Source organism: Quercus suber, unplaced genomic scaffold (assembly GCF_002906115.3).
Source record: "Quercus suber isolate HL8 unplaced genomic scaffold, Cork oak 2.0 scaffold_235, whole genome shotgun sequence".
Lineage (NCBI taxonomy): Eukaryota > Viridiplantae > Streptophyta > Magnoliopsida > Fagales > Fagaceae > Quercus > Quercus suber.
This window is the reverse complement of record NW_027069692.1, coordinates 443,853-455,750: the sequence shown is the minus strand read 5'-3', so window position 1 is coordinate 455,750 and position 11,898 is coordinate 443,853. Positions and strand designations below refer to the sequence as shown.

Here is an 11,898-nt window from a genome sequence, read left to right as displayed (position 1 = left end):
AAATTTATTTATGAATGAAGTCTCTTCTTTTGATAATGTCTTTTGATTTAAAAAATATTTGAACTATTTTTTAGAACTAAAAAAATGTATTTTTTTTTTATATTTTATTTATAGAAGATCATATATGTTTTTAAGAACTAAAAAAATATCTATTTTTTTATTATTTTATATAGAAAAACCAGATCTATTTTTTATGTTTTAAAAAGAATGAAAAATATTTTTTAGGAAGAGGGTTTCACTCATAATCTAAATTTATGCAACATGAATTAAAGAAAAAAAACACAAACACAATCATGTTTAATCTTATTCATTATTTCAAATTTGCATGTATTAAAAAAAAAAATCAGATCTATATCTAAAAAAGATACAAATAAGTTTTTAATTGAGAAAAATTTAGATTTGCATCTCTTAAAGATGCAGATCTGTTTTTATTTGAGAAAAATTCAAATCTACATCTAAGAAAGATGTAGATTTGTTTTTTGTATTAAGAAAAAATCAGATCTACATCTAATAAAGATGTAGATTTGTTTTATTTCAATAAAAACCCAGATCTACATCTAATAAAGATGTAGATCTATTTTATTTTAAGAAAAAGAATTGTTCACATGCAGATTATTGACATTCTAGAAAGAGATTATAACAATCACATAAGAAAGAAATTTAGGGTATGGATGGTCAAAGAGGGAATTTTAGGGTTCAAAGAGGGGGCGATTGAAAACAACTTCTTGTATGAGCACTCATTGTTCTTGAGAGGATGTTTTAGGGTTCAAAGAAATTTATTCAGTTATCTTTGAAACCTAAAAACTCTAATTTAAGTAGCAAATCTCAGAGAGGATCAGCAAATATCAACAATTTGAGAGCCTCAAAATGTGTGCCTCTCAGAGTGTAAAAAAAAATGTTAATTTATAAGGTCCAATCCCTATTTATAGAGGTCAAAGGGCTCTAAAAAATAGATGTAGGGTCGATTTTTGTGGCCTAAACCCAAAAGGGATTGGTTATAGGCCCAACGAACCCAAAACAATGAATTTGTAAAGAGTGGGCGAAAGAGCTGAGCTGGTTATGAAGCACAGATCAATCAGCTTGGCCATATGCAATAATGATAACGTGAACTAAAGATCGAATAACTCCATGAATGAATGTCCGAAGAGGTGCTTTATTGAATAAACAGTGATTACAACGTTTGGAGCTCCAGTAAAGTTTTTCTCTCCTTTTTTTTTTTTTCTCTCCATTATCAGGGATCCTTCTTCTTTATATAGCCTCCCTTCCTATAATCTCCATCGTCCACTTGTCCTTCATCCACGCATCCACTCGAGTGCATGTCATGTCGTGCGTCTACTTTAGTTCGCTGTGAGTGGCAGTAGCTGAGAATGCACTGTTCAGGGGTCTTCTCCACATAAATGCGGCCAGAAAAGCTATTGCAGCGCATTAAATGCGGTGGTACCAGCCTTTCCTTCAGATATTTTCTAGTTTTGATCATTTCCGGATCCACTCAGAGTCCATCATCACCGTTGGGATCGTTGGGGCGGTTAGACGGACTTTTCACACGTTCGTTTGATCAAAGCTTATCACAGCTGAGGAGAAAGACATCCTCGGACAAATGGTGGCCTCCTCGGACGGCACTCCCCTTCTGCTTCAGGGCTTCCTGCTTTAGGTGGGCCGCCCCAACCGTCTATTAATTCTCGGAGGCACCACGGCCCTTAATCAGTGGGTTCCGGGCCCATTAAGTAGCTCTGGGCTTCCCCCCTCCCCCCCCCACAATAGCCTCTCAAAATCTTAATTTTTCCTTCGCATCCGAAGGGAAAAAATGGGATTTTGATTTGCTGCGAGACAAAAACTTGGAAAAGGACAAAAGTTCAGCCTGGCACGCGCGTAGGCATAGGTGCGCGCGTTCCATCATAAATGCCGTTGTCTTCCTGATTCCCGAAGCGTTGCATTAAGTGCGCCAGGGGGCGCCCTATCCATCGCATCCAACGGTGGGCTATTGATCCAACGGACGGGGTTTTTCATTGAGATTTGGGACAAATAACTTTGGCCTCTCCGTTTGACCTCGTATAAAATCTCGGCTGTGGACATTTCCTCTCACTTTGCAACTTTCAGACCAGCCTAGAAGCACACAAATGCTCAGAGCTGTTCCAACCGCTGATATTGCCTCTTCTCAGAATCCTCAGGAATCCTTCTGCGAGCTCAGGGGTCAATCCCCAGCCTAGTTCTTGTAAGTTTTCGCAATCTCAATCCTTCGGCTTTCTCTTCGGCCGTCCATTTTTCAATTTGAGCGATGGGTAAATTAGAGTATTTAGTAGATAGCCCCGCCCAGTTGGAGAAGTTTAGGGCCACGTACCGCATACCTCCTAATGTGGGCGTGAAGTACTGCCCTCCAGAGAAAATACTAACCGATCGGGAAACGGGGGAGGTTGTGATCCCTCTCATTGCATTCCTCGAGGAAGGGATGACGATTCCCATGGGCCCTATCACCACTAATTATCTTATAAATCATAGGATCACCCCTTGGCAATGCGCGCCTAACATGTTTAGGATCTTAGGAGCCATCGAGGATCTCAACTGTCTCCTAGGACTGGGGCTCACTTGGCACGACGTGGTGCATATGTATGAGTTCCACAGCCAGCAGGGGCAGGATACTATTTGAAGTCCCGGTCCGACATCGTTAGGCTCATTTCTTGCCTTCCTAAAACCAACAAAGGGATGAAAGACGACTATGTGATCATCTCGGGCGCGTGGTATGATGGCCCTCACTGTCCGACCAGAGCAGGGAAGCCAGGTGGGACACGTTAGACTTAAGCACACTAACCATAGGCCCAGGATCGCCGTTTGACTCTTCCTGTATTGCCGCTTTTCAATTTCTAACAGCGTTTTGCCGCGACTTGTAACAGATAGAAGAAACATATCTCCTCGGCTCACCTTACCAACTTCGCTGTGCTTAACTATTTGCTGCGGTTCGAGATCTTTGTGAGTGAGGACGGACGACTCCGATCAGCTCCTCTCATCCTAGGGTACACGACGAAGCGAAAAGACCTCTAACCGGTCGGCAACGCGATAGTCCAGGGAGACGAACGCCTTAACCGCATCGACGTTTCGTTCAGAGGCTTTTTGGCTCCACACGACCTTCCACTAGCACCACACCCGAACCCTGAGGGTGTACCCCATCTCGTCCAGCCACTACAACAAGCTCAACTTGGACCGGAGGTTGAGGGTGAAAGGGTTGGTTCCTCCACCTCCTCGCTAGAAGAGCAAATAGACAAGTTCCACTTCGGAGAGGAAGCTTCAGGGGCAAATCAAGCAGTAGAGGTCTCGGACGCCGAGGAAGGAGGTGACAGGTATTCCAGTGTCCAGCCGCTTCTAGTAACTGCACTCCCCGACGACTCTTCGGACGAGGAGATGGTGAACCTGAAGCTTATGATGAAGAATAGGGGCCGAAAGGCCGAGCAAAAAGGCCCGGAGGCCTCTCGTCCGACAGAGGTCCCGCCCCCAGCGCCTCCCAAGGCTCCTGAACACAGCTCGAGGCCCACGCCAGACCCACAGAGGAAGAGGCCCCACGAGCCGGAAGAGAGGGAGGTAGGGATGCCCTCAAAGGTGAGTAAGCAGCAGAGGACGGTGAGGGACCGAGGAAAAAGGGCCGCTTCCACTGAAAGCCGAGAAGAGGTAACTAGAGCCGATGTACGCTGAGGAGGACCTCACACGTGGTGCCCGAGACTTGAGCTGGACGGTGCCCACATTCTCTGGGACACTTCCCTCAGGAATTATGATGGGGGAAGAGCTGGGTATGTAGCTAAGGCCTTGCAGCAGCCACTCCTCCTGCCCCACGATATGGTGTCCTACAGGCGCTTCAACCAGCAGGAGCTCTTCTTGTCCCTTAAGAGGGATATGGCCATGGTAAATGAACTTACCCCCTTAACTTGAGTTTCATTTTTAGTTCGCTCTGACCCCCACTTACTTTGGGTTAAACATGTCGTCGTGCAGATTACCCAGCAAATCTACGTGGCTGAGGAGTGGAACAAAAAGTTCCACCTCGAGGCCCAAGTGGTAGCCCAGTCTCAGTCTGAGGTTAAGAGGGTTCTCGGCCAGTTGAAGGATGACTATGCCGGCCTGTCCGAGCAACTTAAGACCTTGACCCGTGAGAGGGACAACAACAAGGCCGACCTCCAAACCGCCGAGACCCAGGCCGAAGAGCAACGCAAGCAGCTGCGTGAGTCGAAAATCAACCTGGCGACCGCAAGGGAGCTGGTGGGGGATCTTAGGGCTGAACTTCAAAAAGCCAGGGAGGACGTCCAAGCCGCTGAGCAAGCAGTTCAACTGGCCAAGGAGTCAGTCGAAGCCGAGAGAAAAGTGGCATATCAGTTAGGAGTGGACGAGACTGGGAAGGAGCTCACGGAGCAATTTGCTTCGGTTGCTTGTGACTACTGTGACGTGACCTGGCTTCAGGCACTGGATGCCGCGGGGGTCCCTTCGGACTCTACCCTGAGGTCACCTAGGAGCATATACTACCATCCAGATATCCGAGCGCTCCCAGAGGCCGACTTTCCTTCTGCCCCCCAGCCTTTGAAGGCCCCAGAGCCAAGTCCAGTCGGTGGGGCTTCCCCTTCTGCCCCTGATGCGCCAGGAGAGGCTCTTCTGCCAGTTGAGCTAGCCAAAGACAACGGTCAGGGGTTGGACGAAGAAGAGATTCTGGCTGAATCCCAGAGCCATGCCCCGGAAGTGGCCGCTCAGACAGGCCAGGTTGCAGACCCCGTGGGTTCCCCAGTTTCAAGAGTAGATGCATAAGACCGTCCTTTCCCTCTTGTTTTTCTTTTTGCAAGAAGTTGTAATACACTTTTTAGATTAATGAAGCAGTTTTTCCCTTAGCGTTTATTTCCTTTGCCGTTCACTTAAAAGGAACCGTAGCACAGTGTTAACTAATCCTAAATTATCTGGTCCGAGGACTACAGGCATGAATGGATTTAAGTTTAAACACTTAAATGAATCGTGACAGTGTTAACTAACCCAAATCACCTAGTCCGAGGACTACAGGGATGAACGGATTTAAGTTTAAACACTTAAATGAATCGTGACAGTGTTAACTAACCCAAATCATCTGGTCCGAGGACTACAGGCATGAATGGATTTAAGTTTAAACACTTAAATGAATCGTAACAGTGTTAACTAACCCAAATCATCTGGTCTGAGGACTACAGGCATGAATGGATTTAAGTTTAAACACTTAAATGAATCGTGACAGTGTTAACTAACCCAAATCATCTGGTCCGAGGACTACAGGCATGAATGGATTTAAGTTTAAACACTTAAATGAATCGTGATAGTGTTAACTAACCCAAATCATCTGGTCCGAGGACTATAGGCATGAATGGATTTAAGTTTAAATACATAAATGAATCGTGACAGTGTTAACTAACCCAAATCATCTGGTCCGAGGACTACAGGCATGAATGGATTTAAGTTTAAACACTTAAATGAATCGTGACAGTGTTAACTAACCCAAATCATCTGGTCCGAGGACTACAGGCTTGAATGGATTTAAGTTTAAACACTTAAATGAATCGTGACAGTGTTAACTAACCCGAATCATCTGGTCCGAGGACTACAGGCATGAATGGATTTAAGTTTAAACACTTAAATAAATCGTAACATAGTGCTAACTAACCCAAATCATCTGGTCTGAGGACTACAGGCATGAATGGATTTAAGTTTAAACACTTAAATGAATCGTGACAGTGTTAACTAACCCAAATCATCTGGTCCGAGGACTACAGGCATGAATGGATTTAAGTTTAAACACTTAAATGAATCGTAACATAGTGCTAACTAACCCAAATCATCTGGTCCGAGGACTACAGGCATGAATGGATTTAAGTTCAAACACTTAAATGAATCGTGGCAGTGTTAACTAACCCAAATCATCTGGTCCGAGGACTACAGGCATGAATGGATTTAAGTTTAAACACTTAAATGAATCGTGACAGTGTTGACTAACCCAAATCATCTGGTCCGAGGATTACAGGCATGAATGGATTTAAGTTCAAACACTTAAATGAATCGTGACAGTGTTAACTAACCCAAATCATCTGGTCCGAAGACTACAGGCATGAATGAATTTAAGTTTAAATACTTAAATGAATCGTGACAGTGTTAACTAACCCAAATCATCTGGTCCGAGGACTACAGGCATAAATGGATTTAAGTTTAAACACTTAAATGAATCGTGACAGTGTTAACTAACCCAAATCATCTGGTCCGAAGACTACAGGCATGAATGGATTTAAGTTTAAACACTTAAATAAATCGTAACATTTCGATACGCTGATTAAAAGAAGAGTTTGATTAATGATAATACCTTTTGAGGTTATTTACATTCCACGGGCGTGGTATCACGTGATTATCTAGGTTTTCAAGGAAGTATGCCCCAATCCCAGCTCCTGAAGTAATACGATACGGTCCTTCCCAATTAGGACCTAGCTTTCCCCACGCTGGATTTTTTGCAGTGCCTACCACCTTTCTTAGTACGAGATCGCCCGGTTCCAGAGGCCTAAGCCTTACGTTGGCATCGTAGCCCTGTCTAAGCTTTTGTTGGTAATGTGCTAATCGGACCATTGCATTTTCCTTCCTTTCATCAATGAGGTCCAAGCTTTTCCCTAGCAGCTCGTCGTTACCCGCCGGACTGAACGAGCTAGTTCTCAGTGTCGGGAATCCAGTTTCCAAAGGTATGACGGCTTCAGCCCCGTATGTCATTGAGAAGGGGGTCTCTCCGGTAGACCTGCGTGGAGTGGTTCTGTAAGCCCAAAGCACATGTGGTAATTCTTCCACCTATTTACCCTTCGCGTCGTCCAACCTCTTTTTTAAGCCATTCACAATGACCTTGTTGATAGCTTCTGCCTGGCCATTACCCTGGGGATAAGCGGGGGTGGAGTACCTATTTATGATCCCCAGCTCACTACAATAGCTCCTAAATGCTTTGCTGTCAAACTGCAGGCCATTGTCCGAGATAAGGGCATATGGGACTCCGAATCGAGTAACTATATTCTTCCATACAAACTTTTGCACATCTACGTCTCGGATGTTCTCAAGAGGCTCTACTTCGACCCATTTGGTGAAGTAATCAGTGCCGACTAGCAGATATTTCTTGTTTCCTGCAGCCTTAGGGAATGGTCCCACGATATCCAAGCCCCATTGGGCAAAAGGCCATGGGCTGGATAGTGGGTTAAGAGTCCCACCTGGCTGATGTATATGCGGAGCAAATTGCTGACACTGGTCGCATTTCTTGGCATAATCCAGGGCTTCCTTTTGCATGTTCGGCCACCAATAACCCTGAGTGATTGCTCGGTGAGCCAAGGATCTTCCTCCGGTGTGGCTTCCACAGATTCCTTCATGCAGTTCCTCTAATAACAGCTCGGCCCTTTCGGGATGTATGCACAACAAGTACGGCCCTGAGTAGGAGCGTTTGTATAGTTTCTGATCCTCAGACAACTAGAACCTGGCTGCCTTCCTCTAAATCTTATCGGCTTCTCCCTTCTCTTCGGGCAGGATATCTTCCTTCAGAAACTTAACCAGCGGGTCTATCCAACTGGGTCCAGCCCTGACCTGATGTACTTGGGGCGTTCCTCTTCCCGTTTTGGTAGGCTCATGCAGGTCCTCAACGAGGATTACTCTCGGCAAATCTTGTGCCGAAGAGGTGGCTAGAGTGGCTAAAGAGTCGGCGTGCGAGTTGCCACTCCTAGGAATGTGCAGCAGGCTGAAAGACTCGAACCCTGACTGTAAGCGCTTAGCTCGGCTTAGATATCCTTGCATTCTTTCGTCCTTTGCGTCAAACTCTCCCTGGACTTGACCCACAACCAATCTAGAGTCCGAGAATACTTTTACTACCCTTCCTCCCATCCTGTGGACCATACTCATCCCCATCAACAGGGCTTCGTATTCCGCCTCATTATTCGTCGCCGGGAAGCCTAACCTTAATGCTTTTTTAATAACGATTCCTTCGGGGGATATCAGCACTAGCCCCACTCCAGAGCCTCTATGGTTTGCAACACCATCCACGTACGCTTCCCAAAGGGAGGGCTCTTGTCGGGAAACCATGCCAACCGATTTTTCATCCATGTCCGGTGTCAGCTTAACTTCTTCTATTCGCGGCTCTGTGAACTCGGCTACCAAATCAGCAAGCACCTGGCCCTTGACTGAGGTACGTGGCATATACTTGATGTCAAAAGCCCCTAGGATCGTTCCCCATTTTGCAATTCTCCCGGTGTAGTCTGCACTTCGGAGTATAGCCCTGAGCGGAAGTTGGGTGAGGACGATGATTGTATGGGCTTGGAAATAATGCGGGAGCTTTCGTGTGCCGTGCACCACTGCTAAAATAGCCTTTTCCAACGGTAAGTAACGGACCTCGGCTTCATGAAGCGATTTGCTCACACAATAAACGGGTTTCTGCACACCGCCATCTGCTCGGATCAGGACCAAGCTTACAGCATGGGTGGCTACTGTGATATACGCAAACAAGACCTCGTCAGGCTCAGGGCTGGACATGATCGGTGGTCGAGCTAAATAGTCCTTTAACTGTTGGAAGGCCGCGGCACACTCTTCTGTCCACTCGAACCCTTTCCACTTGTTGATCAAGGAAAAGAAAGGCCGGCATTTATCCGCCGATCGAGAGATAAATCGATTTAGGGCTGCCATCATTCCTGTCAGCTTTTGAACCTCCTTAAGGTTCCGAGGAGGTTGTAACTCATTAATGGCCTTTATCTGGTCGGGGTTGACCTCAATTCCCCTGTGAGTCACCATATACCCCAGGAACTTGCCTGACCCCACGCCAAACGAGCACTTGGCAGCGTTCAAGCGTAGCTTGTACTTTCTGAGAATTTCAAAGGTGCTTTCCAGGTCCTTTACGTGCTCGGACACCACTTTGCTTTTTACCACCATGTCGTCTATGTAAATCTCGATATTTCTTCCTAACTGCGGTTCAAACATTCTTGTCATCATTCTTTGGTAAGTAGACCCCGCATTTTTTAAACCGAACAGCATCACCTTGTAGTGGTAGTTACCCATGGGGGTCACAAAAGCAGTCTTTTCCTGGTCTTCTAGGGCTAAGGGTATCTGATGATAGCCTTGGAATGCGTCCAAGAAGCTCATTCAGGGGTGCTAGACGGTGACGTCCACTAGCCAATCAATTTTAGGCATGGGGAATGGATCTTTAGGGCACACCTTGTTTAAGTCGGTGAAATCTACACATACTCGCCATTTCCCGCTCTTTTTCTTCACCACCATAGTATTCGCCAACCACTCTGGGTAGAAGACCTCTTTAATAGCCCCAGCCTGTTTGAGCTTTGCCACTTCTTCTCTGACTGCCTCAGCGTGTTCCTTAGACGGACGCTGAGGGGGCTGCTTCTTGGGGGTGATCATGGGGTTTACCCTCAAATGTTGGCATATAAATTCCGGATCCACCCCCGGGGCTTCATAAGCATCCCAAGCAAATACGTCGAGGTTCCCCTTAAGAAGTTACATTAACTCCTCCTTTTCCTGCAATGGCAACTGGGATCCGAGTTGAAAGAATTTCTCGGGATCATCCCCAATGATGACTTTTGTCAAATCTTCGCACCCCACGGCATGGATCGGATCTTCAACGGGCGATGATCGGTGCTTTGGTTACTATAAATCCTTGGTTGATGACCCAACTTCGGGCTCGTGTTGAATGGCAGCCACCAAGCATTGTCTCGCTACGGATTGATCCCCCCAGACTTCGCAAACTCGGCCTTCGGAAGGATACTTGATTTTTTGATGCAAGGTGGAAGAAACCGCCCCCAGCGCATGAAGCCAGGGTCTGGCTACAATTGCCGTGTAGGGTGAGAAGACGTCTACGACTATGAAATCCACCTTCACCACCTCTGAGCCAGTCTGCACAGGCAGTCGTATTTAGCCCTTCGGGGTAACAACCCTTCCTTCAAAACTGATCGGCGAAGAATGATATGTTGTTAGGTCACTCGGTTTGAGGTTCAGCCCCTTGTAGAGATCAGGGTACATTATCTCTGCAGCGCTTCCTTGGTCAACCATCACCCATTTCACATCGTACCCCCCAATTCTAAGGGTGACGACCAACGCATCATCATGAGGCTGGATAGTACCCACTTTGTTAGCGTCCGAGAAGCCTAAAACCAGCTGTTCATCAAGTTTGCATTTCTTCGGACCCTAGCCAGATTCCCCCGCAGGTAACCGATCCACAGACAGGACCTTAGACGGCCAGGATCCTGTTCTCCCTGGTGTCGCAAAGATAACGTTGATAGTTCCCAGAGAGGGTTTCAGAGTGTCGTCCCTCCGGGAGTCTGTGCTCGTCGGACCTCCTCGGCCGCTGGTGTGATGCAGGAGATGTCGTAATTTCCCCTCGCTGACTAGTTGTTCCAGATGAATCCACAAATCCCTGCAGTCTTCAGTTGTGTGCCCATGATCCTGGTGGTATTGGCAGTAGAGATTGCGGTTACGTCTGTCAGGATTCCCCGCCATCTTGTTCGGCCACTTGAAAAAGGGCTCGTTCTTGACCTTTGCCAAAACTTGGTGGACTGGGTCTCTGAATACGGTGTTGACGGTCTGGGGATTGGCTGTTCCTGACTGCACAGGAAAGTCTCTCCTCGGCTTGCTGCTGGTGTACCTTTCTGACCTGAAATCCCTCCTTTCCAGGGGGATAACCTTCTCCTTGCCCTTCCCTTGCTGTTGGTCTTCTTTAACTCTTTTGAACTTCTCAATGCGGTCCATTAGCTGGCGAATGCTAGTGACGGGCTTACCAGATAGGGATGTCCTTAAACCGTGGTCGGTGGCGAGGTCGAGCTTAAACGTTTCCAAGGCCATCGCGTCAAAATTTCCCTCCATGTCGTTAAACATCTCCCAATATCTATCCGAGTACACCTTCAGAGATTCTCCTTCTTTCATGGTCAAGGACAGCAGAGAAGATAGAGGTCGGGCCACTCTTCGGCATGTACAAATCGCGAACCGAACGCTCGGGTGAGCTCTTTGAATGAGCTGATGGAATTTGGGCTCAGCCCATCGAACCACCTCATGGCAACTGGCCCGAGGCTGGAGGGGAAAACCTTGCACATCAGCACTTCGTCCCTAGAGTAGACAGCCATCCTCTGGTTAAAATGACTCACGTGTTCCACGGGGTCTGTTTTGCCGTTGTAGATGGTGAACGCTGGTTGGTTAAAGCGCCTAGGGAGTCTAGCCTCTTCGATCCTGCACGTGAAGGGTGACCTGGAAATCTGGTTTAGAGCCTTGCTTATGGCGTCGCTTCCGACGTCTCCGCGGGATGGACTTCCGCGTTGCCCCTTGTGAGGAGATTCCTGTTCGTAGGTATAGGTCTCGCTAGCCGGTGTCCTGGATTTGGGTTGATAAGTGACGTCCGGCTCATCATCAGGGTCCTCATCAGAATACGAGGGAGCCCGTTTCCTCTTTGCATAGCGTAATTCCCTTTTTAGTTTTTCAACCTCCCGCTGCAAATCTCGGTTCTTCTCTGCATAGGATATGTGGCTTCCGCCATGTGACTGGTTCTGACCAAGGGGTACGGTGTGCACGCTACCCTCGCGGTCCTGCCTTCGCTCTAGGTTAAGGAAAGGGTCCTCCTGGTGAGGCGCCCTAGACTTCGCTTCTTGTTCACCGTGTTTCGCCATCACCTACTGTTGTCTCCACCCCTGCGCAAGCTCTCCCCACAGACGGCGCCAATTGTAGGGTCGATTTTTGTGGCCTAAACCCAAAAGGGATTGGTTATAGGCCCAACGAACCCAGAACAATGAATTTGTAGAGAGTGGGCGAAAGAGCTGGGCTGGTTATGAAGCACAGATCAGTAAGCTTGGCCACATGCAATAATGATAACGTGAACTAAAGATCGGATAACTCCATGAATGAATGTCCGAAGAG

General features: G+C 47.1%; 1 protein-coding gene across 1 annotated transcript; it reads right to left on the bottom strand.

Moving 5' to 3' along the window:
• Window positions 1-10,182: 10,182 nt before the first annotated feature.
• LOC136070462 (uncharacterized) lies at window positions 10,183-10,917 on the bottom strand. The gene has a single exon (XM_065780438.1). The coding sequence runs from the start codon at window positions 10,915-10,917 to the stop codon at window positions 10,183-10,185; it is 735 nt and encodes a 244-aa protein (XP_065636510.1).
• Between the last annotated feature and the right edge of the window lie 981 nt (window positions 10,918-11,898).

What these genes read in the sequence shown, in the direction of transcription:
- LOC136070462 (XM_065780438.1), bottom strand. Translation starts at nt 10,917, where the DNA reads ATGAAAGAAGGAGAATCTCTGAAGGTGTACTCGGATAGATATTGGGAG.